This window comes from Camelina sativa, chromosome 2 (assembly GCF_030686135.1).
Source record: "Camelina sativa cultivar CO46 ecotype springtype chromosome 2, ASM3068613v1".
Classification (NCBI taxonomy): Eukaryota; Viridiplantae; Streptophyta; class Magnoliopsida; order Brassicales; family Brassicaceae; genus Camelina; species Camelina sativa.
In genome coordinates this window covers 31,263,965-31,286,605 of record NC_141881.1, presented here as the reverse complement: position 1 = coordinate 31,286,605, position 22,641 = coordinate 31,263,965, and the positions used below count along the sequence as shown (strand labels likewise).

Sequence of the window (22,641 nt, the reverse complement as noted above, 5' to 3'; positions counted from 1 at the left end):
AGTTAAAAATTAAAGAACTGAACAGATTTTTAACCCAAATTAAAGAAGGAAAAGATAAAAGTAAATATTTTTTTTGAACCACCAAGTATAAAAGGACAAACATTTTTGTTGTATATATACTTTTTTATCAATGTGATAAGTTAAATATAGATAAGATATTTAACTTTTTTAGTAAATGAAACGGTTGAAACAATAATGGTATTGATAAGATAGGCCATTGATAGCCATAAAGTATACCATTTAATTATTATTACGACTAAACATGAAATAGGACAATTACTTGGAAAGTAAGGTCTTGCAACAGTTTCACCATTTTTGACAATTTACAAAAAAACCCTAATCCTTTTTTTTTTCGCTTGTTGTCCTTGTCCCTCAGGTTTAAGAAAAAAAAAATTATTGAAATTTTGATAATATAATTGGTTACCACATAAAAGAGTTGAGTTTGGATGCAAATAATCTTTTACTTCATAAAAAAAAGGCATTCAACTTGCAAATAAGATCATATGTTCCTTATTCATTAGCATCCGAAGGGAAGATAATGGAAATAAAAGCAAAAGCAATGGTAGTCTGAAATCAAGTTAAAAATCCAATCTTGACATGTTTCTACCCTCATAAAACATTTAAACAACTTTCTGGTTGCAAAGGGGACACTTGTTCTTGACCATTAGCCAGCTCTTGATGCACTCGAAGTGAAAGTCATGCTCACATTCCAGTTTCGCAGCTTCTTCACCGTTCTTCAACTTGTGCTGACAGATCACACATGGCTCCGTTTCATCATTGCTGTTTTCATATGGCCTTCTTCTTAGGTTCTCATCAATGACTTCAACGGTTAACCCAGTGTTGACTTCTTCTCCTACATGTTCGGTGACATTCATCAATTGTTCCTAAAATAAATAAAAAATCATTAGTAAACTTTTCCGTATACAAACTCTACAACTCCTTACATACAACTCTTTATTCAAGAAATGGAACATATAATCTTATTAACGGGAGTCCTTCTAGTCTCTTACATAAATGCAATCCTTTGGAAAATTAAAATACAAATGCATCCGACTAATTTATCAATACTTGGAAGCATTATTTAACGTTCAATGTTATCTCTCACAAGTCACAAATTTGTAAGGTTCTAACTTCAAAGATACAAGTTTCACAACTAATAATGTGGTGAAAGTTTTTACATTTATTACATAGCTAGTAACTCAATACTTGATCTAACAAAAATCTATCATATGTAGATTCATTAAGAAAGTTAGATTTATCGTAATAGCAATATCTAATATTTTCCCACGCAAGTACGAAATTTTAAAATCAAACAAAAAGACGCGCGAAATGGTAACGTAAATTCCACGAAATATCTATGAAAAGAAAACAAATAATTCTTTCTCCATTTTAAGTGGTGTGGAAATAGTTTCCCATCTTAATTCCCCGAATACTACTATTTCATAAGCTCTACATATATTTTAATGCTAAGATATAATATACAATACCTCGGACGCGAGGATGAGTTGAGGAGAGGATACATCTACATAATATTCTTGCGATGCTGTTTCAGATTGCTCACTGCTCGATGATGACTGGAGCCACTGGCTGATGGATTGTTGATCCTATACAATTTCCATAAGTCTATTATATCCAAAAGCTTTATTCCTCCTCTCAAACAAGAAACCATTTGATAAAATAGATAATTACCACGATTGGACGAGGAGGGGACTCTACTGTCAGGCTATCATGGTTCATCTCAGCCGTTGGATCTGGTGATATGGCAGTAGCGTCAACAGTACGGTTATGATAGTTCATCTCAGCCGTTGGATATGGTGATGTGGCATTAGCGTCAACGACAGTAGGGTAAGTGTCCCATAGTTGCCACTGGTCTTCAAACAAAAGCCTTTGGTAGCTCATCTCAGCCGTTGGATATGGTGATGTGGCAGTAGCGTCAACGACAGTAGGGTAAGTGTCCCATAGTTGCCAGTCGTCTTCAAACAAAAGCCTTTGGTAGCTAAAAGAACTGTCAGCATCATCATCGGGAATCCGAGAATTGTCTCCGTCTTGATCCATACTTTTGAAGAAAAAAAAAATACTACCTGAGAGACGAGAGGTGCTAAATCAACTTATACAGTATAAATAAGGATTAGTAGTTAACCTAAGTTTCACCGTGAACTCTTGTCTTCAAAATGCAAATTACTTGAGTGGTCAGGATTGGATTTTTTTTGTTGATAAACTAATACAGAAAACAAGACGTTTATCACCACAAAATATATCAATTGTATCTCAGTTAAAGGAAAAATATATAATACCAAATAAAGTTATAAACGATAAATAATGCACATAACTTTCATTTTTTGGGACAAGGATTTTTTGGCTACTTAAGGATAAAAAAAGGTCTTTAACAAATCTAATTAAGGGGAAAAAAGACCATGATTTACAATTGTTGTCTAGTTTTGAGTCCACAAATGTTAAGCAATTCAACACTAAATTTCGACAGCTAATCAAAACTAAAACTTTGCTAGATTCGGAAGATTTATTTTAAATCTGCATTTATAAATATAACTTTCTTACAATCATAGTTGTATTTGTTGACAAAAAAAAAAAAAAAAATCATAGTTGTATTTTTTAAAAGACGATATTTATATATTACATTTACTATCAATGAAAAACTATCATTTATAGTCAAAAATAGTAAATGTAAAAGTGTCTTGTCTTTTTTTTTTATGAACAAATGTAAAAGTGTCTTGTCTCTTTTGTATATTTCTGCTTTCAAACTTCATTAGAAGAAGGCTTTTCAATACAGGAGCGAGAAACGCAAGTTGTTTTTTCTATGATTCCATTACTTGGGTATTGGGGCTTTAAAAGAGAAAATTTGGGCCCAACTAACAGAAGCTAGTAAGTAAATACGTTAATGGGCCTGACATTATAGCGTAAGGCTGCGAATGAGAGACTTCGTTACACGACGTCGTTGAATAAGCTGGAAGCAAGCCGAGTATGGTACATCGTCATTTTGTAGTAATATCAGTTTAATATGGCGGTAACTTTTACTCTTTCAAATCACGTATTATTTTTTTAGAGTGGTTGATTAACTAAAAGATTGGATATGGAAATCACTAGTGTCGTATGTCTCTGTTGATGAATTTGTAAATGAAATAGGCATGGTGATCTAGACATTATTATTGTGTTATTTCCAGCGAGCGAGAGAGAGAGTGAGATGTTGCAGTAACTTTTGTGCGATCATATGAAAATAATGACATTATTTTCCTTGAAAGAAGCAAAGAGACAAGCAACAAGACAAGAGTGTCCCCACGCATGTGACCACCGTAACGTTAGCAAAAATGATATCAATAATAAAAATGTTGGGTAAAAAAATATTAGCAATTATAGACATTATTATCACATACAGTAAAACAAATGTTGATATGATAAAATCATCATTGCTAATTTTGACAAACTCTTCCAAAAACACATTGTTTCCACAAAATTCAAGTAGGTGTTGACAAAATAGTCACCGCGTACGTATGTTTGGTGTACACAACTAGAAACTGTATTGCTGTTTGTTTATTATAAAATGTTAAAACAAATGTATTGTCGCTCTAAATTAAGCTACTTTCTTACTTATGAAGTGGGTTAGCTCCTTTACTAATCGTTTCTCTTTTGGGAGGTGGGAAAAAGATTCAACCTTTGTCTAAGAAAAGAAAGAATACACAAAGCTTAATCTTTTTCTTTTGTTCCTCTGTTTTCTAAGGATTAACCAAATCGATGAAGCCCTGCCCGGGTTTTAGTACCTAAACATCTCTTTTGTCTTGTCTTAGAAAAACCCACTCAAGCAACCAACAACAACAGTAGATCGAAACATCATTCAGATTTCTCTCTCTCTCTCTCTCTCTCTCTCTTTCTCTGCATAAGCTAAGGAGCGATGTCGGCGTGCATCAATGGCTTATGCAGAGCCGTAACAGTCTCTCTTTTTTCCTTGTCCTTTTTCTTCTTCTCTTTTTCCTCAGCTTGCTCTAATGGAAATTGCCAGGTTCGTTTGATTCTCTTTGCTTATTATTCCTATTCTCTGGTTTATGGCTGCTATCAAATTGGTGTCTAAATCTTTTGGGATTTTGCTTTTTATTTGTGTGTGTCTTTCTCAGATGTTGGATTCATGCTCCTCAGCCACTGATTGTGCCTCAGGTTTGTATTGTGGAGACTGTCCTGCCGTTGGGAGCACTAAACCCGTCTGCACAAGAGGCCAAGCCACAATTCCAACTTCCATTGTAAGATTTTAATTAGGTTTCTCTATATTTTCCAATCTGAAAATAGGTTATATCATATAAGATAGTGTATAGATCATTTGGTTGTATCAAAAGAATTAAACTTTGAAGATGGATTCTGCTAAAGTTTTTATTTGGTTGTATCAAGATAATGTTGATCATGTGGTTGTATCAAAAGCTTTGAACTTTGAACATGGAGTTTGCTGAAGATAGTGTAGATCATTTGGTTGTATCAAAAAGTTTTGAACTTTGAATATGGGTTTTGTTGAAGATTTGTTTAAACTCTATGTGGTGATGAAATTTGTGTGTGTTCTTTTTGTAGATAAATGGATTGCCTTTTAACAAGTATACATGGTTGATGACTCATAATGCCTTTAGCAATGCAAATGCACCGCCTTTGCCAGGTGTTGATAGGATTACATTTTACAATCAAGAAGATACTATTACTAATCAGCTCCAAGTAATGTCCTTATTACCAACTCCTCTTATTTTGGATGATTCCTCTTTCTTGGGTTAAACTCTTGAATATGTTTTTTATTTGTTCTCTAGAATGGAGTTAGAGGGCTAATGTTGGATATGTATGACTTCAACGACGATATCTGGCTTTGCCATTCGCTTCGAGGCCAATGTTTCAATGTCACGGCTTTTGTAAGATTTTTCTTCAGCTTAACTAAATAACATGTTTGGATTTGAAAGTTGAAACCCGGTAGGATGGAAAATGTGAACTTTGGTTTCTTTTTTTTTTGAATTAGCAACCTGCAATTAACACACTGAGGGAAGTTGAGACATTTCTGAGTCAGAACCCAACAGAGATTATCACGATCATAATTGAGGATTATGTGCATAGACCTAAAGGCTTATCAACTCTGTTTGCTAACGCTGGTTTGGACAAGTACTGGTTTCCTGTTTCGAAAATGCCAAAAAAGGGAGAAGATTGGCCTACTGTGACTGATATGGTGCAAGAGAATCATAGGCTCCTGGTTTTCACTTCTGTTGCTGCCAAAGAAGAAGAAGAAGGCGTTGCGTATCAGTGGAGATACATAGTTGAAAATGAGTGTGAGTATTACAAAAAGTCTTTTAAGTCTTTGATATCAGAATTTTCTGTGAGAATAACCTTATCTTATCATTGTGTTAAAGCTGGGGATCCCGGGGTGAAGCGAGGTTCTTGTCCTAACAGAAAAGAGTCAAAACCTTTAAACTCAAAAAGTTCATCGCTTTTCTTAATGAATTACTTCCCGACATATCCGGTTGAGAAAGACGCTTGCAAGGAACACTCAGCTCCACTTGCTGAGATGGTTGGGACTTGTCTTAAGTCAGGAGGGAATAGAATGCCAAACTTCCTTGCTGTTAACTTCTACATGGTATTGAATCAATCATAAAACTAAAAATATGACAGTTTTTTTTGCGAGATCTTGCTAACAAAACCTTAATATTGCAGAGAAGTGATGGAGGCGGCGTTTTTGAAGTTCTAGATAGAATGAATGGACCGGTACTTTGCGGCTGTCAAACTCTTGCTGCTTGCCAGGTAATATAGCTTATCTACTTTCGATAACGGTACTTATGGATATGAAATCATATCGTTCAAGTATAAACAATCTGAAACGGCTACCTGAATTTTGGTTCTTGATGTTGTTTGCAGCCAGGAGCAGCTTATGGTTCATGCAAAAACGTTACTCTACAGACAAGAACTCCAAACATGGATTCAACGGCTGGAAGCAACTCAGGTGCAAGCTACACAGGTTCAGTTCAGTTCTCAAAATCCTTAGCTTCTGCTGTCTATCAACGAAACACCATTGTTGTCTTCTGCTTCTCATGGCTTCTTCCATTGCTGATGTTTCTACTATGACACAACCAATCAAAACCACTTGGAAAGATTCTTAGGTTAGAGAATCTTGATCACTTCTTTAACACGAATGAGAGATCCTAAGTTCAGGAAACATGGAATTGCCTTAGAAAGAGTGTCCGATTTTATTATTGCATTTGTAGACTGCAGAGTTAAAGGCAGAAATATTGTGTATGTGTGTCTTCAGCTTCTGTTGAATGTTTTGCAACTTATATACATATATAGAGACACAATTCTACTCCAATAGAAGCTTTACTGGATAATTTATTTATGTTATTGATGGGAGAACACAGAAGATATATGAAGATTCAATTTTATGAATTACTATGTACACAAACAAACAAGAGAAATGGGAAGCAAAACTAGACAGCATGCAACAATGGTGGTGGATTCTGAGCATTGAGAAGCAATTCCATGGGTTTAATCTGAAGTGCAGGACTGATGGTAAGTAAAGCAATGAAGCAATCCACAGGAACTCTAGTTCCCCATAAGTTGATTGATTCAAGTTTTCTGCATTTGTTAACAAGAACCAAAAGGCCTCTCTCTGTCACATGGCGACAACACCACATCCCAATTGTCTGCATAAGAGATTCCGAGTGATTCTAATGATTCTAGATAGAATAAGTAGATGGATAGGGAAGATTCTTGTTATACCTTAAGATGATGGCAACGTTCTGCAATAGCGAAAAGAGACTCATCGGTAATAAAAGTACCTCCTATGTTTAGGTGTTGCAATGAAGAAGTTCTTGATATCTGTCAAATAAAAATTCAAGAATCTCTGATATGATAAACAAATACTTTAAAAGATTCCAATTCCACATAATAAAAAGGGGAGTACTTTACCAATTGAACAACACCAGAATCAGTAATGGCAGTCATGCCCCATAAAGAGACAGAGTTTAAATTGGCCACACATCTTGCAGAAGCTATTTGGTATAAACCATTATCAGTTATATGACAACCCCATCTGCTTCTAGATCTGCAAACATAGAAAACAGAAGAAGCTCTATGAAGAAAACAGAGCTTGTATTTGACCAAGTCAAGCTCCCTAAAGGTAAAGTTGCCTTGATCATATTAGAAGAAGCAGAGAGAGATGTACATGTCGAGTTCTTTGAGGTTGTAAGCAAGATGAACGAGACGTGAAGTGGAACGATCGTCCATTGTCCAACCAGCAAAGCTCAAAGATTGTCTTCTCGCCATAGATTGATTTACAGCTTTCCTCCATTTCTTGCAAACACCACTTCCCCTATAAAAAAACAAAACTTAATTAAAATTTCTTACAAGAACTGAAAAAAAAAGGATCAAATAACTTTGCAACGATCAAGTTTGACTTACTGAGCCAAAACGGTGAAAGAAGTAACCAAAGAAAATATATAAGCAAGAAGGTCTAACGGTAAACGATCGATCGCTGCTTCTTCATACATGACTTTTATGTATATATATATGAGTTTAAGGATAAGAGCTTCTTCTTCTTGAATCAATACAACCTGCAGAAGCTTTTTTATTATATACCAAGAAAAGTATGTAAATATATGAGAATTTATTTTCAACTGTTGTTCATAATCATAATTGCAGAGGAGGAAGAAGAAGATGTTGTCATTTTCTTAGTTTAACTTCAGAAGATGTGGTCATCGTTCCGTCATAGTTTTGTACTCGTTTTTCAATTTTATTTATTTTTATTTTTTTTGAAATTAATACTATTTTTATATGATTTAATTAAAATGTTTTTATTACACGGTCCAAGATTTTTGCGTGGGAAAATTATATACTCTACATACATACTCGGTCTTTTTCTTTCTTTTAGTACGCCACGTGGCACGTGCCACGCCCGACGGATCTTAAAATACAGTATTTTAAGTGGTTGCTTCACAAAATATTTAAATGTTAAATTTGACATGACGTTATGTGTGAATTTTCTTTACTTCTTTTTACTTTTTTTCATTACGTTTCGTTCATTGAGTTTTTTGCAACAAGAAAAAGATTTGTCAAGTGTCAACTATTAATAGGTTAACTTATTCCATTAAATTACAAAACTCAATGTTGAAAGAGCAATTTCTCGAAGCAGCCTTACACTAACATCATCACATATCTATACTGATCTCGACCAAACCACCATCGCTGAGATCAATGGCGCGACGCCACATTTCCTCAGAGTGAAGTGCCAGGTTCACCGATTCGATTTTCCGCCACATCGATGGGTCTTTTGAGATTCTTCGCCACGATCTGCACACCATCTGAGCTTTCAGTAGATCAACCGTGCTAAGCCGTCCTAGAATCGAACGAGTTAACTCCGGTGGAAGCTCCTCCCACTCGCCGACGAGCGACGAAGATGATGATGATGAGGAAGCCATTTTTTTTTCTTTTTCCCTTTTTCCGAGAATCAATATGAGTGAAGGCTTCTTTCTTTCTTAGTTTAAAAAAAAAAAAGCCTAATAAGAGAGTTATAGGAGGCCCAATAATCGAATACAATTATTGGGCCTATGCTCACACAATTGTTTTTCTTTTTCTCCAGGTCAACTGTAACAACATCGTTAAAAAATTGCAGAGGCTTATTGAATTTGGTGAATCTTGAACACAAGAGAAATCAACGTTTTACACATTCAATCTACTGAACCAAATCATCACTCTCATACAACAATGTTCACATACTCGTTAAATTCAACATCATTCAACAATTTTGCCACGACTTGAGGCTGTAAGCAAGCCTGAAAATCAAGACTCTCTTGATCGATTCCTTGGAACACAACAAGTCTCCCGTTTAGATATGGTGGTCCAGCTCTTGCAGCTATCGGTTTACCCCAACCGAAATCGTTGCAGTACACATCGAACCGGTTAGAGTTTGTGACAACCAAATCTTTGCTACCAACAGAAACTGGAATCTTGATATTTTTCACCCACTTCTCTGCTAATTCTTTGGCTTTCTCATCCGTTTGTGACATCTCCATTTTGTTGATCTGCATAGCAGCCCAGCCTAGTCCGTGGTCCAGCAGCTCCCCAACCGTGACGGGAGCTATACCGGTCTGGCTCACATTCCCAAAACACTCTGCTTCTAGCGGTGGGTTTAGTCTTTGCCTCATGTTTATAGGTAACCTGCAATGAGTCTCTTCTTCTCGGCTCATGCCGCTGTGCTTAATCATTGAACGCCATATATGTGCTAACACCGCTTGAATAGACGAGATCTTTTGATCAGCCTCGTTGTTGGCTTTAGCTTCCAGTTTCAGAACATTCTCCTTTGTAACATGAAACATCTTCTCTTGTAAATTGGTTGTTGTTACAGAACTAGTTGCTTTTGTTTCAGGGTCTGGGATATGGATTGGGTAATCAATGCTAGGAAAGAACCAACCTTTGAGTTGAAGACGATGTTGGAAGGTCTCGGATCCTCCCGAGCAAATCTCAGACCATGCGTTGATGAACCTCCAGATTGAACTGGCGTCAGCGACGGTAGAGTTGTAACCGAAGCCGATGAAAATCCCGTCTTTCATCTCGGTCACTTGAACCATAAGTAAAGATCTTGAGACACCGTGGTAGTTCTTGATTCCGGTCGCAGGAAAAAAAGAACTGAAAAAACCGGGGACAGAACCAGACAACTGAAGTACATCACTGATCTCGATGTTTTTAGCCTCGGCGTGAACAAACTCCACACCTGAAGAACCATCGCAGCTGATGAAAAACGAGACGGTGTCGTCGTCGTCGTTGTTGAGCTTGACAAGACGACCAGCTAGAGGATAGAAATGATCTAGAGCAACAGAGAGTGAAGCTTGTAATCGTGAGACGATTATGTCAGTTTTGAGATCAGGTTTGGGAAAGAGAAGACCTCTTTGAAGATAACCAAAGCGAAGACGAGCGAGATCCCATGGAGAAAGATGAATCTTCTCCTTCACAGTAGTCGGTTTCTTAACGTTTCTGGGATTTACGACGCTCTTTGAGGTTACCACCACCAATTCCATCTTTTTGCGTTTTTTTTTTTTTTTTTTTAACTTTTAATCAATGTGGTGTAGTAGTGGGTAACGTGAGGCTCAGTTTCTATATCAGGCAATCGTGAATTCTCCGGATGAGTCCATTAATTAATACGACCAACCAACAAGTTACATCATGTACTTTATGGTACACTAATAATTCAAGTTTACATGGACCTCAGTTGTTTTTCTATTTTATTTTTGGCATTTTGTGAGATGTATAATACAAACAAACTTAACCAAAAAAAAAAAAGAGGGTATAATACTGTTCTTAAAGACTAGGTTAAGGGTGAGAATTTGGAAGCTATATACTGTATGATTGGTTTGTATTTGCCAAATACTATTTGGCATGACTTTATCTTTTCTTTTGTTAAAGTATGACTTTATCTTTTCTTTGGCATGACTTTATCTTTTCTTTTGTTATCTTTAGTTGATGCTGATGGTGCTATACTGCTAGTATCATCATATTTTAGTGCATTACGAACACATGTATGTCAATAGTTTAACAACTAGAAAGCATCTTTAATTTATTTAACTTCAGTTTTTGGATTATAGTAGTTGACTAGTTGTTGTTATTTCTATTAATAAACAGAGTAAATAAACATGTTTATATATGTTAAAATATACGTTTACTAAAGATTTCAATAGAGAGACAGTTAAAACATAAAGTAGCTCCTATTATATTACACACACAGACAGAGGCAGTAGAAGAAAGTCTACCAAGACAGAACACACAATCGTGTAATTTTGTTGACCAAATCTAAAACAGAGCTAAACCCCGGGACGGTTCGGTTGTGTTACGCCTGTTAACGCTGCCTATATAGTATATACGGGCCTTAAGAAAAAGCCTTTGTCTTTTCTTTTCTTATTTCACAAAGAAATTTACAGAAATATTGAAAGCCCAACAAGAACCTATTAGATTACTTTCTGCTGAAAAAAATTTAAGTGGGCCTTGTCTTTTTCTATGTCACTTATCTTACCTATACTCATAATTTTATGATCTCGACCAAACCACCATCGCTAAGACATAAATAAAAGCTGAAAACTACATAATCACATGCACGGACACGAAAAGATATTATGTGCAGATAGATACAGACTTATATAACTCACCTGCTGTGTCAAATCTGCCACAAGCTTGGCTATGATAGACTCACGTCCTTGAGTCTGCCAAAAAATTGTAGAAAAAAAGGAGTCAAAATTCTTTTAGCCATCAACGAGAAAATAAACGGGGGCACAGGAATGAAACAATTGAAAAACTCTTCATTCAAAAAAAAAAAAAAAAAAACAATTGAAAAACTCAAATCAGCTACATGAAGAGAACTAAGCTACCTGTAGGCTGTACAAGGAACACATCACACTCCCTTGATCTCTCTTGCAGCTGAACATAGATATCATAATCAGTTTGGTCTTGAATTTCCCAGGCTCCAGATCCAAATAGCACCTAAATCCAAAGGAACAAAAGACAATATCACAAAATCAGTTTCATCATAATCGTTTCAAACTAGTAATTGTTGCAATGGAATCTAAAGAAGTACAAAATTAAGAAAGAACCTGGGCTAAATTAAGTAACTGTGTGGTGTTCGTGCTCTGGATAAGCAGTGCCGGAAAAGATACAGAGGCTGTGTGGTGTTCTTGTAAATCGAGTCTTCCCAACGTGTCCTCGAAAACCTGCAAAAAAATTGCCACAATTTGTAGAAATGAAGAGTCACATGCAATGTCTGTTAGCCACCAACATTAGGTGAAACTACCACCAAACCATCAGAGGATTACTTGCTAGGTAATTAAGTATCACAGGCTGTTCGAAAATTTAAGGTAGCCAACTAGCCATAAGGAAATACGTTGTCACAAAAGAGGAACTCAAAGGCTTTGAGGGATCATTTAAGATATATAGGAACCTCTCCCTGGCCATAAACATGATGGAATGGAATGTCAAAGGAGCCCATAGACTGCCCGGAGTGAAGATGACAAGCAAGCAAGGACACGGTATGCACCAGACGGTGTTGTTATCAAGATTTGCCACAAGCTTGGATGCAATAAATTAACGTCCTCGAGTCTGCAAGAATTTGTAGAAAGAAAACATGAAAAGTCTGTTAGCCATCAACGAGAAACTAAATGAAGCCAGAAATGAGACAGTTGACAAACGAACGGGTACACGTGTAAAGAAAGATGTAACATTTTACAAGAAGATTGATTGTAAGACAGATTCTATGGTTTTACAAGAAGGACTTGCCTTTCTATCATGCTCGAAGACACTCAGGGAAGGGCTCTTCTCCAGATTGAGCTGAAGGTAATAGTTTTTGCATTAGCTGGCATGATTCCTTCAATCGCAACAGCCTGAAAAAGAAAAGACAAATATGAAACTATATGTGACAATTAACATGCAACTTCACGAACAAATTAGCTTTAGAAATTCAAAATATCCAGTTATTAAGTGGCACAATATCTTCAGGAACTGTAAAGGTGATTAATATCCAGTTTGAAATTCAAAATATCCAGTTATTCAATGGCTTTCCTTAATCACAAAAAGTTTTAAAAGATGCCTCTTCAACAAAACAAAATTACTTCAGGAACTGTAAAGGTGATGCTTAAGTTAAAGTTTCACCTGCTTTCGTCGTTTGAGCTCAGCTTCTTTGGCTTGGAAGCTCATTCTCTTGCTTCTTCAAATCCTGTATACCTAACAATGAAAGGATGAAAAACGAAAAATCATTCAAACTAATTCAAATATCCACCAAATCACATAAATGAACAATGTCTAGTCCACTGTCAATCAAATCCGTGTACCAAATCGCGGTAGTAGGTCAAGAGGAATGTCAACAGTACGACCATAGCCAAAATTGATAGTCTGCAATACAAATCAGAAGGAACACTCCCATGATTCCAAAAGAATGTAGAAAAACAATCATTGCACACTCATAACAATTCAAAGGCGACTAGAGGAGCACCTAGCCACTGTTATAAGAATCAAATAATTATTACCAAGTACCAATTCAAGGATAAAATTTAAGAAATTTACGTATATAATATCACACATATATAAATATGTTATGAAACTTGTTCATTCTTCAAACCATCAATGAGAGTCAATAAATCATCGTTGGAATAGATACACACACATACCTCTTTCACAGAATCCATAAGAAACATGCTCCGCAGCTTTTGCTGTTCTTCACAACCTACAATCAACACAAACATGGTATAATGAAAAGGTCAGTCAAGAGTAGAACTAAAGGTCACAATAAATATTAAAAATTCAGTAAATCAATGTTTTTGAGTTAGATTAAGAGAGAGAGAGAGAGAAAGATAAATGAAGTAAATATTACCTTCTACCTTCTTGTTCAAAGGTAGTGCTTTGAACTTTGCTGCCTTTTTGTTGCTCAAGTTACGCAGTAGTTTTTGCTTTATAAAGACAAGCTCTTAGCATTTTTTGCAGCATATGGCTCCTTCGTTCAGTAAGGTGAGGCCTCCAATCATTGTTCTGTGTACGAGGAAAACAGATGCATGTCAGATGGCATGAAATCAAGTGTTTTATGCACACATACAACTTTTTCTGAGGGTCAAAAGAAGCTATGTACCTGCTTAGAAACTTCCGTTGAAGCTATTGAAGATGGCTCCTTCGTTCAGTAAGGTGAGGCCTCCAATCATTGTTCTGTGTACGAGGAAAACAGATGCATGTCAGATGGCATGAAATCAAGTGTTTTATGCACACATACAACTTTTTCTGAGGGTCAAAAGAAGCTATGTACCTGCTTAGAAACTTCCGTTGAAGCTATTGAAGATGACTCATGCATGCTGGTTAGTCCTTGCCATTGTTTGAAGATGTAGTTCCTGCAACCGTAAGAACCAAAAGAAAGGATTAGAATTGGTTACATTGAATATAAACCAAAGAAGAAAAAAGAAGATTACTATTGGTTGGGTAAACTTGAAACAGAACAAAGTAAAGAAAGGAAGAGAGGTTATCGAGATTACTTACAGAGAAAAAAAGACCATTTTTCTCCATCGGAGGAAAAGGCACTTCATTCATAAAACCATATATCTCCGATCTGCACATTGAATTAGAAGATTACTATTGGTTGAGAAGAGAAAGGAAGAGAGGATATAGAGATTACTTACAGAACAAGACGAGGATTTTTTCCACCGAAGGAAAGGGAGCCATATATTATCTCCATCTCTAGAGAAGCTAGAGACAAGCCAACAACAAAAATCATTTTAAAATATATATATATACACTTATGGATGGGGAATTCGAAGTGGGAAAGGAAGACGTATTGTATTGAGTCAAAGGCTAAAGTGATGAAGACTAAAAAAAAAAAAGGTATCATCATCGGTAATAAAGGGAAGAAAGTGAACCTGAAACAACAAACAAAACCTTAAGCAGTCTGAGTCGTCTTCTTCACCATTCTTCAAACCATCTCTGATCTGCACATATCTAGAATAACAAATCAGATTATAGAAACATCAAAGTGAAAACACTAAAAGAATTTCAAAACCTTTTTACTTGGTCGTCGTCAAATCAGTCTAACACTTACGGATTGTGGTGTTGATGATAGATACAAAACCGTAAGCAGTGTGAGTCTTCTTCCTCTTCATCGTTATTCAAACTGATCTGCACAAAGAGAATTAGAAGAAACCATCGTTAGTTATCAAAGTCTGAATTAAAATCCAAGTGAAAAGAAGATTCATAATACCTGCTTATTAGACACTTCTTTCGTTAAAGCAATTGAAGATGTCTCTCTGTATGCTGGCTGGTTACTTAGCCCTCCCTTGTCAGTATTTAAAGATGAAATTCCTGCAAGAGAAAGAAAAGATAATAATAAGTTCCTGGTAGATTAACATAACAGATTCATTATGCTATGATCAGTCTATTCTATTTTACTAATGGATTGTGGTGTTAATGATAGAAACAAAACCTTAACCAGTCTGAGTCTACTTCTTCATCGTTATTCAAAGTGATCTGCTCATAGATAAATAAGAAGAAGAAACCATCGTTAGTTAATCTGTAAGAGCCAAATTGAAAACCCCAAAAACAAAGTAAAGAAAGGAAGAGAGGTAATCTCAGATTACTTACAGAGAAAACAGAGCATTTTTCTCAATCGGAGGAAAAGGAACTTCATTCTTCAAACCAAACCACATACCTCCGATCTGCACATTGAATCAGAAGATTACTATTGGTTAAGTAAAGAAAGGAAGAGAGGATATAGAGATTACTTACAGAGCAAGAAGAGAATTTTTACCATGGTCAGAACCGTGAGCACGCCCCTCGGCCAAGTTTTTATAATGAAACTTGCATTCATTCTTCAAACCATATATCTCTCTGGATCTGCACAATGAATCAGAAAAGCAATCGTTAATTTTTGAAGTCTGAAGAGACAACAACCTAAATCGCAAGTGTATAAGTATTAAAATCCAAGTGAAAAGAAGCTCCACAATAATAGTACCTGCTAGATGATTAACAAAACAGATTCATTAAGCTATTGATCAGTCTGTTCTAAAGTGATGAAGACTAGAAAAAGGCATCATCATCATCATCAAACAACAAACAAAACCTTAAGCAGTCTGAGTCGAGTCGTCTTCTTCATCACTCTTCAAACCATCTCTGATCTGCACATATAGAATAAGAATTAGATGATAGAAACTCCAAAGTGAAAAACTCTAAAAACAAAAAACCAAGAAATTCAAAACCTTTTTTACTTGACCGTCGTCAAATCAGTCTAACACTTATGGGTCGTGGCAGTGTGAGTCTTCTTCCTCTTCATCGTTATTCAAACTGATCTGCACAAAGAGAAATTAGAAGAAACCATCGTTAGTTATCAAGTAGATCTCTGAATTAAACCAGGAACATGGATGAGAAAAACCCAGAAAATATATAAACCCTAATAAAATCATTGATCTGCACATAGATAATCAAGAAGAAGAAGCATCGTTAGTTCAATTTGTAAAGCCAAATTGAAAACCCTAAAAACCAAAAACAAAAAACCCCCAAGTCAATTGATAAACCTAAATCTACGATTTATTATCAATGATAAAAATCTAAAACTGTAATTAATTACGAGAAGAAGAATTTACCATTGTTGTTGTTTGGGTCTCTGTTATCATCTCAAAATCGGTTCTGAATCATCGAGATGAGTAGAGAGGGAGGAGTCTTATTTATAGTCAGATGTGTTTTTGTTGTTACTCTCCCAAAACAAAAAAGGAAATTTTACTTTTTTTTTTTTTTAATAGACGTTATAAGAAAAAAGGAAAATACGAGAGATGTCTTCTTCTAGGTCTTTCGATCAGTGAGTGAGAGATACGCTCCACAGTTCGTTCGTGTTAGCACCGCAATATCCACATAACATGTATAGTTTTCGTAACTTAATGGGCCTTTCGGCCCAATTTAATAGTTAATTAACTATATCGGTTTAACAATTAAATCGGGCCCAATACATTGTTGGTGTATGTACCGGATATAATCAATCGGCGGCGACGAAACGGTTCTAATTCTGAAGCTTCTCTCACTGCACCGCCGCAACCGAACCCGACTAAAGCTAGCTTTCATACCTACCTGATTTGATAATGGCGAAAACTAAGCCACAGAAATCTAAGCCTAAGAAACAACCGCATCAGGTTCTTCATCTTTTGATTTTGATTTCGATTTCCTTATTAAAAACTTCACCACATATGAATTTTTAAAATTCCTCTGTTACTGCTGGCTTTTGCTTCAAGGTTTTTTCGAGTTTTGGTATGTCAAATCATTGTAAAGTTGTGTTTTTTTTAAAATTTTCCGTTATTTGATTGATTCAATAGGTGAAGAAGAAGAAGCAAGGAAAAGATTGTGATCTCTCTCAGTTTCGTGTTCAGCTTGATGCTTTAGGGCTTCAGATTATCAAAGTTACTGCTGACGGTAATTGTTTCTTCAGGTCTGTGTTTTTTTTTTTTTTTTTTTTTTTAATCATTCGAATTCGATTGTGTTTTTTTGAGTGAAGACGACAAAGCAAATTTGTGTAAGACTGACTCTTTCACAGGTCACTTGCCGATCAATTGGAAGGCAATGAGGATGAACACAACAAGTACCGTAACATGGTTGTACTGTATATAGTGGTAAGTAAGTAAGTAAGTGGCATTTCATAGAGATTTCAAAGTCTAGATCTTTTGGAGATCCCCACCTATATACATACTCTCAATGGCTTTTTACAGAAAAATCGTGAGATGTTTGAGCCATTTATTGAAGATGATGTTCCCTTTGACGATTACTGTAAAACCATGGACGAAGATGGCACTTGGGCTGGGAATATGGAGTTACAGGCAGCTTCTCTTGTCACACGGAGTAATATCTGTATTCACAGGGTAATCATAATAAGGCCTCTTTGCATGATCTACTTCCTTTTAAGACATACGTTTGTTTGAGCATTGGTTTCTTTGTTGCAGAGCATGTCACCGCGTTGGTATATACGCAATTTTGAAGATACACGAACCCGCATGATCCATCTGTGAGTACTTGATTCGGTTATAATGATTCTTTATTGGGTTATTGTAGGATCTGGCAAGATAGAGATGGTTGAATTTGCTTTTACTTATAGTTCCGTTTTTTTCAGGTCTTACCACGATGGGGAACACTACAACAGTGTGCGTTCGAAGGAAGATGCTTGTGAAGGACCAGCCAGGCCTGTTGTAATAGAGGTTTTACATTAAACTTTAGCTCGCTGTTTTTGGTATTATATATAGATGGTCTGTTTCTCTGTCCTAATGAATTCCAGTTTTGTGAAAGGCTGATGCTAAAGTTTCAGCAGCATCTAAACAAGCGAAAGCCACAGAGAGCAAGTCCAAAAACAAAGCTGATAGGTATAATATGGATGCTGGGGATATCAAAGTAGTCATGTCTGGTAGTTGCTGTGACAATGCTGAGAAAGCTGAACAGGTGATAAGCCGATCCTTGGTTGTTAATCTGTGAGAATATATGATCATTGTAAGTTCTCTCTTATCTGGAGGAGTCTCTCTTCAGGTCCTATTACAAGTAAATGGTGATGTGGATGCTGCGATAGAATTCCTGATAGCAGAGCTAGGAGTAGAGTCTTTGACTGAAAATGATTCAGAAATCGCTTCTACAAATCCAATGGTAGCAAATGATAGTACAACGGAAAGCACCAGAGAAGAATTGGATGATGAGGAATCAGCTAGCGCCAGTAACATTGGAAGAGTTCATGCCAAGTGTAGTTCACAGACCGATGATAAGGTTTGTTGGCTAGCTTAAAACATATGAGAAAGCTTTTTTCCTTAAGATTGCGTTTAAAACATGAACTGATTCTTGCAAAAACTGCAGAAGATCCCTAGGAATAAAACGTGTCCATGTGGTTCGAAGAAGAAATACAAGTCCTGCTGTGGAACAGCAACTGGAAGATCCTCTGTTAAACTGTTAGTGTAAGTTTCTTAAATCACTTCTACAAAACACTCAAAACAGGACTTAACTAATAAACAGATTTTTTTTTAATTAATTTGCAGAAGCCAAACAATGGAGTCGAAGAAGGGAAGGAAGAATTCGAGGAGAGGAACATCAGATGAAGTTGAAGCTATTGCACCAGATGTTGGTGCTCTGTGTATATAATAAATTCTCAGTTAATTAAGGTGATTACTCTTAATTCACTTGATTGACTCTTTTGTCTCTCAGAGATTGGGTACTTAATAAGGTTTGGTTTCTCTCTTTACAGGTGGAAACTGATGATTTTTTGAAGGACTCACTACAAAGTATACATAACAGCCTCAGGTCTGTGATTAGTTTGAAATTCAGATTAAAATTAGCTTTTGCTGCCTGATTAAATTAATGAAAGAAGAAACTCTTATATCGACTCAAGAGCATATATATGTATACATACATAGACAGAGCCAAAAAAAAATGCCCAAGGAGACACTAGCTCAGATGATTGTGATAATGGTGATGAAATGAATCAGTGACGAAAGAAGTGGAAGTTGTTAGGGGTGGGGTGGTGCCAAGGAGAAGAAGGCTGAGAGAATCCTGATGATGCTGCCATTCCCACTCGGCTTCCTCCACCGTCTGATCTGACTGCTGTCGTCGTCATGGCTAGCGATAGATCACTCCCTAATAATCTTTCCTCATCTCTAATCCTATTCGTTATGCTCGCAATCTTTAAAATGTCAATAAAACCAAATATCATCATTTTGATCATTTTCAGACAAAACCAATATTAATAGTACATACACAAACATGAACACTTACCTCGGATCTGAATCCTAACTCTTCCGAGTTTGATTCTCCTAGACTTAGATCAAGACTATGATCATTCCACTTCATCTCTGTTGGATTTTTTTACCATAAAAATTTGTGTGTTTTTCTTATAGGCTAAATATGTAAAAAAAAAAAAAAAATTACCTGGGCAGAGCTCTTCTCCTTGCTCGTATACTTTAGGGTCAAAGTTGGTAACTGCGTCTTTCCCATTACACTTTATTGCAGCTTTATCATAAGCTCTGTATATATTCGAAGTTAAATGTTTCGTACCAATATATTAATTTTTGAAAAGTGATGATGAGACATTGGACAGCAAAACCAGTACCTTGCAGCTTCAATCTCGGTATCAAAGAGACCCAAATAAACGTACCTGAAAAGAGAAAGAAAAAAAAGCAGACAGGACACTTCTTATTAATAAGAGAGTAAATTTTTTTTAAAAAAATTGACCCACAAAACTTTAAAGGTAATTATACTTTTTGTTGAGAAATTGACCCAAACGAGACTCCCATCTTCCACATTTGTGCAAAGTAACACCTCTGAATTTAGAACTGCCTCTTGGAAACCCAGTGCTTTGCCTTCGAAGAACATGCATAAACTCTTCCTTTGTCAAATCCCCCATCTGCCAGAAAAGAAAACAACATTTAATTGTGCTCTTTCTTCTGAGTAGTATTGAAAATTACTAGAACCAATATCTATAAAATAATACTATATATAACCTGTTTCAAATCGTCCATGTAGTCTTCAATGTCGAAATTAATATCTGCATCTACACCTCTGAATTTAATTGCCGCTCGATCATAGGCACTGTCACAAAATAATTACTGACCCAAAATTAATTGTATAACTAAAAAAAAATCGAACAATATGAGATAGTATATACTACTAATGTATTATTAGGTTCTTGCAGGAAACATACCGAGCAGCGGCATGTGCTGTGTCAAATCCACCTGCATGTGTATGTAACACCGATTTAGAAGAAACAAAGATAGACACACAAAGTAAATTCATAAACAAAAATATAAACCCATACCTAAGTACACTTGCTTCCCACAGTCCCTGCATAATTATATTCCAAAACCATTTTATGAACAATAATATTTGATGGATTAAAAGTATATAATCAAGGTATTACTTATTTGGTATATGATATCATATCATTGATATGGTTAAGAAGTTACCAAATATGTGACTCCCATCTTCCGGTTCGTCGGTAAAACGTGACTCCTCTATACTGAGAGCTACGTGAGCGAGGACCACGTCGGCTCTTCTTTAACGGCGGCGATATCTCCGGCGCCAGCTCATCTGGTCGACCTGACCTGCTCGGATCCGACTTACCCCCACCTTGGAAGCCGGAACCATATATTCCCGGTTCCATGACTTGACTCGGAAAGAAATTCCGGGTCACCGGAGGCACAGACGATAGCCACGTGGTAGATTGGGTCATGTAGTTTGACACGTGTCCAACCCGATTCCCTCTACTGTCGGATGCTTCGTGGTGGTCAGGTGAGTCGTTAAGGTTCCACATTTTTTTTTTTTCTTCCTTTTAACAAAAAAAAAAAAAAAAGAGGAAAGAACAAGAAATTTGGGAGACACAACAAGACTTAAAGATGAGAAGACAAGAACAATATTTAAGGTGAGTTATATAAAGGAACTTGTAATAAATAAATAAATAAAAAAAGATTATGAGGATCCATATGAATAGAAATATCTGACCCTATTCATCATCATCACTAGAGAGGTGCAGAAGAATTTTATCAATGAAAGGAGTAAAAACAAAAAATTATTAAATATAAAAATAAAAAAAGTTGATGAGAAGAAATCAATATAGAAATATGATTCTTTCCCAATACGAGTGCATAAGACTGTCTCCTAGTTTTTGGTCTCCTGAGTATTTGACATCACAGTTTTTGCTTTATATAAAAAGGGAAAGTAAAATTCAGAAAATTCAAAAGTTTGCTGAAATTATTATGGACTAAAATGTAGGATGTAGATGGGAGTAGTGTCTATCTTTCTTATTTAATTTTTTTTATTGTACTATTTAATTTCTCCTACTCCAACTACTCAAAATTTATCATTTTCACTCTTCTTTTATTATCGTTTTCCCTCTTTTATGGTATAGGACTCATATAATTGTAAATAGGACTAGAGAGACTCAAAGATTACTAGTATTAATATTTTTTATTTTTTACAAAAGGATGAACAAATCCGTGAAAAGAGTTTGGTATGAGAAAAAAAGGAAACGGAAATAATGTGATGGAAAAAAAAAAAAAAAAAAAAAAAAAAAAAGAGGTAATACCGAAAATGCCACAATCCAAGAGTACGGGAAACAAGTCTCTCTCAATCGTTTCCTCTGCTGCATCACCATTGGCTTTGATTACACCTTCACTCTCTTGGTTCCCATGCGTGTTCTCACGCTCTCTTTCACATTTAGATCTCTCTTTTTTTTTGCCTCAGAATCTTATTAATATTACATCAACTTTGAAATACATAAGTATCCGATCTATCAAAAAATTTGTTGGTTTTTAGGTACTAATCAGGAGAGTTCACACCAAAAAAAAAAGTTAACAAAATATTTTAGCGCTCATGTGTTTAAGAAATTTCAGCTGACAATATGAAAACAGTAGTGTGTAAACTGAAGAATATCGAAGAGTGTCTGCCGACCAAGGAAAAAACTTGTATATGTTTGACACAAATATTTCTTTATGTATTCTTTATAAAAAAGAAAAGAAAAAACGCATATTTCTAAATACGTGTTAAATAGTATACTAAAGCAAAGAAGAGGTGTGGGTAAAAAAGGAGAGCAAAAGCGTGAAAGAAGAATATCACAAGTGGGGGAGAGATACAGCCAAACCTTCCCCTAATGGAACTATGACGATGCTTTGATGCTCTCTGTTTCTTTCCCTAATTAGTAATTAAATAAAGCTCTCTCTCTCTCCCTTTTCTCTTATGCATTATACATATCTATCAATATGGTTTTGTTGTTTGATTCCATATTGGCAAATCTTAGCCCCACCATTGCCTCGCTAAACAAATCATTATCGGATAGCGTTTCTCTTTTTTTTCTGATCGTAGATTGCTTTTTCCTCCTATCAATCATGGAGTCCAACCAATTTGAAGATGCCACAAGAGCAGAGATATATATTGTTACCATTACCAAACTATTATTCATTGATTAGCATGTAACAAATATAGGATACATGTATGTTTGATATTTATTCTGTATTATCGGTTTTGAAATTCTTCGTAAAGCTGGAAATTCAAATAAATTAAACCATAGTCCAATTTTTTTTGTTTTCTCTATAACCCCAAAATTAATTTTAGATTTTTGTTATTAAAACGTGTAAGAGGTGGAAATGTTGTTTCTAAATTTGAGTTTGT

At 35.7% G+C, this 22,641-nt stretch overlaps 5 protein-coding genes and 1 pseudogene across 55 annotated transcripts; 2 read left to right on the top strand and 4 right to left on the bottom strand.

The window, feature by feature from the left end:
- Positions 1 to 441: 441 nt before the first annotated feature.
- On the bottom strand, positions 442 to 2,279 carry LOC147949378 (uncharacterized). Of its 2 annotated transcripts, XM_087478619.1 has the most exons (4): positions 2,141 to 2,279; positions 1,690 to 2,056; positions 1,488 to 1,604; positions 442 to 884 (listed from the first exon to the last, which is right to left on the bottom strand). In XM_087478619.1, the coding sequence occupies exons 2-4, from the start codon at positions 2,053 to 2,055 to the stop codon at positions 621 to 623; spliced, it is 747 nt and encodes a 248-aa protein (XP_087334745.1). In that variant the 5' UTR covers position 2,056; positions 2,141 to 2,279; the 3' UTR covers positions 442 to 620. The 2 variants fall into 2 exon arrangements, with proteins under 2 accessions (XP_087334745.1, XP_087334750.1); XM_087478624.1 differs by lacking the exon at positions 2,141 to 2,279 and having other exon boundaries at positions 1,690 to 2,084.
- Positions 2,280 to 3,540: 1,261 nt separating this feature from the next.
- On the top strand, positions 3,541 to 6,331 carry LOC104745024 (PI-PLC X domain-containing protein At5g67130). Its single transcript, XM_010466185.3, has 8 exons — positions 3,541 to 4,012; positions 4,125 to 4,247; positions 4,567 to 4,704; positions 4,794 to 4,892; positions 4,997 to 5,300; positions 5,382 to 5,605; positions 5,683 to 5,769; positions 5,884 to 6,331. Exons 1-8 carry the CDS (start codon positions 3,905 to 3,907, stop codon positions 6,088 to 6,090), a joined length of 1,290 nt encoding a protein of 429 aa, XP_010464487.1. The 5' UTR covers positions 3,541 to 3,904; the 3' UTR covers positions 6,091 to 6,331.
- Positions 6,321 to 7,833, bottom strand: LOC104745033 (F-box protein At5g67140-like). Its single transcript, XM_010466197.3, has 5 exons — positions 7,423 to 7,833; positions 7,187 to 7,333; positions 6,931 to 7,066; positions 6,742 to 6,840; positions 6,321 to 6,665 (listed from the first exon to the last, which is right to left on the bottom strand). Exons 1-5 carry the CDS (start codon positions 7,509 to 7,511, stop codon positions 6,450 to 6,452), a joined length of 687 nt encoding a protein of 228 aa, XP_010464499.1. The 5' UTR covers positions 7,512 to 7,833; the 3' UTR covers positions 6,321 to 6,449.
- Positions 7,834 to 8,618: 785 nt separating this feature from the next.
- LOC104744967 (uncharacterized) lies at positions 8,619 to 16,352 on the bottom strand (annotated as a pseudogene). 40 transcript variants are annotated; one of them, XR_015572691.1, is made up of 22 exons: positions 16,110 to 16,352; positions 15,726 to 15,815; positions 15,482 to 15,644; positions 15,256 to 15,363; positions 15,112 to 15,185; positions 14,954 to 14,997; positions 14,732 to 14,832; positions 14,573 to 14,649; positions 14,394 to 14,472; positions 14,157 to 14,223; positions 14,017 to 14,086; positions 13,790 to 13,871; positions 13,619 to 13,692; positions 13,367 to 13,521; positions 13,164 to 13,219; positions 12,828 to 12,888; positions 12,649 to 12,720; positions 12,277 to 12,380; positions 11,942 to 12,099; positions 11,598 to 11,714; positions 11,376 to 11,487; positions 8,619 to 11,210 (listed from the first exon to the last, which is right to left on the bottom strand). The product of XR_015572691.1 is annotated as an uncharacterized LOC104744967, transcript variant X23 (transcript). The 40 variants fall into 40 exon arrangements; XR_015572668.1 differs by having other exon boundaries at positions 14,394 to 14,462; positions 15,278 to 15,363; positions 16,110 to 16,348; XR_015572694.1 differs by having other exon boundaries at positions 11,817 to 12,099; positions 15,278 to 15,363; positions 15,590 to 15,644; positions 16,110 to 16,348.
- A 106-nt stretch (positions 16,353 to 16,458) lies between these two features.
- LOC104744941 (OVARIAN TUMOR DOMAIN-containing deubiquitinating enzyme 7) lies at positions 16,459 to 19,241 on the top strand. 10 transcript variants are annotated; one of them, XR_015572616.1, is made up of 12 exons: positions 16,459 to 16,649; positions 16,830 to 16,942; positions 17,048 to 17,123; positions 17,220 to 17,369; positions 17,451 to 17,512; positions 17,618 to 17,702; positions 17,791 to 17,940; positions 18,025 to 18,255; positions 18,343 to 18,434; positions 18,522 to 18,644; positions 18,728 to 18,783; positions 18,897 to 19,241. XR_015572616.1 is itself a non-coding variant. In XM_087475631.1 (11 exons), exons 1-10 carry the CDS (start codon positions 16,599 to 16,601, stop codon positions 18,622 to 18,624), a joined length of 1,116 nt encoding a protein of 371 aa, XP_087331757.1. In that variant the 5' UTR covers positions 16,459 to 16,598; the 3' UTR covers positions 18,625 to 18,644; positions 18,728 to 18,865. The 10 variants fall into 10 exon arrangements, 5 of the variants coding, with proteins under 5 accessions (XP_087331757.1, XP_087331760.1, XP_010464381.1 ...); XR_760687.3 differs by having other exon boundaries at positions 18,343 to 18,440; XR_015572622.1 differs by having other exon boundaries at positions 17,780 to 17,940; positions 18,343 to 18,440.
- Positions 18,803 to 21,548, bottom strand: LOC104744957 (AP2-like ethylene-responsive transcription factor TOE3). The gene is made up of 9 exons (XM_010466102.3): positions 20,442 to 21,548; positions 20,294 to 20,319; positions 20,180 to 20,210; positions 19,980 to 20,067; positions 19,737 to 19,882; positions 19,589 to 19,633; positions 19,408 to 19,502; positions 19,255 to 19,331; positions 18,803 to 19,162 (listed from the first exon to the last, which is right to left on the bottom strand). The coding sequence occupies exons 1-9, from the start codon at positions 20,786 to 20,788 to the stop codon at positions 18,965 to 18,967; spliced, it is 1,053 nt and encodes a 350-aa protein (XP_010464404.2). The 5' UTR covers positions 20,789 to 21,548; the 3' UTR covers positions 18,803 to 18,964.
- Positions 21,549 to 22,641: the final 1,093 nt, after the last annotated feature.

Coding starts and splice junctions, on each gene's coding strand:
- LOC147949378 (XM_087478619.1), bottom strand. CDS start 2,055: ATGGATCAAGACGGAGACAATTCTCGGATTCCCGATGATGATGCTGAC. Junction 1,605..1,689: donor CCCCTCCTCGTCCAATCGTG/GTAATTATCTAT, acceptor GAAATTGTATAG/GATCAACAATCCATCAGCCA. Junction 885..1,487: donor AACTCATCCTCGCGTCCGAG/GTATTGTATATT, acceptor TATTTATTTTAG/GAACAATTGATGAATGTCAC.
- LOC104745024 (XM_010466185.3), top strand. CDS start 3,905: ATGTCGGCGTGCATCAATGGCTTATGCAGAGCCGTAACAGTCTCTCTT. Junction 5,301..5,381: donor ATACATAGTTGAAAATGAGT/GTGAGTATTACA, acceptor ATTGTGTTAAAG/CTGGGGATCCCGGGGTGAAG. Junction 5,606..5,682: donor TTGCTGTTAACTTCTACATG/GTATTGAATCAA, acceptor TTAATATTGCAG/AGAAGTGATGGAGGCGGCGT.
- LOC104745033 (XM_010466197.3), bottom strand. CDS start 7,511: ATGTATGAAGAAGCAGCGATCGATCGTTTACCGTTAGACCTTCTTGCT. Junction 6,841..6,930: donor ATTCTGGTGTTGTTCAATTG/GTAAAGTACTCC, acceptor TTTATTTGACAG/ATATCAAGAACTTCTTCATT. Junction 6,666..6,741: donor AACGTTGCCATCATCTTAAG/GTATAACAAGAA, acceptor TCTCTTATGCAG/ACAATTGGGATGTGGTGTTG.
- LOC104744941 (XM_010466079.3), top strand. CDS start 16,599: ATGGCGAAAACTAAGCCACAGAAATCTAAGCCTAAGAAACAACCGCAT. Junction 16,650..16,829: donor CTAAGAAACAACCGCATCAG/GTTCTTCATCTT, acceptor TTGATTCAATAG/GTGAAGAAGAAGAAGCAAGG. Junction 18,441..18,521: donor TCCTCTGTTAAACTGTTAGT/GTAAGTTTCTTA, acceptor ATTAATTTGCAG/AAGCCAAACAATGGAGTCGA.
- LOC104744957 (XM_010466102.3), bottom strand. CDS start 20,788: ATGTGGAACCTTAACGACTCACCTGACCACCACGAAGCATCCGACAGT. Junction 20,211..20,293: donor TGGGAAGCAAGTGTACTTAG/GTATGGGTTTAT, acceptor ATACACATGCAG/GTGGATTTGACACAGCACAT. Junction 19,634..19,736: donor GGTCAATTTCTCAACAAAAA/GTATAATTACCT, acceptor TTCTCTTTTCAG/GTACGTTTATTTGGGTCTCT.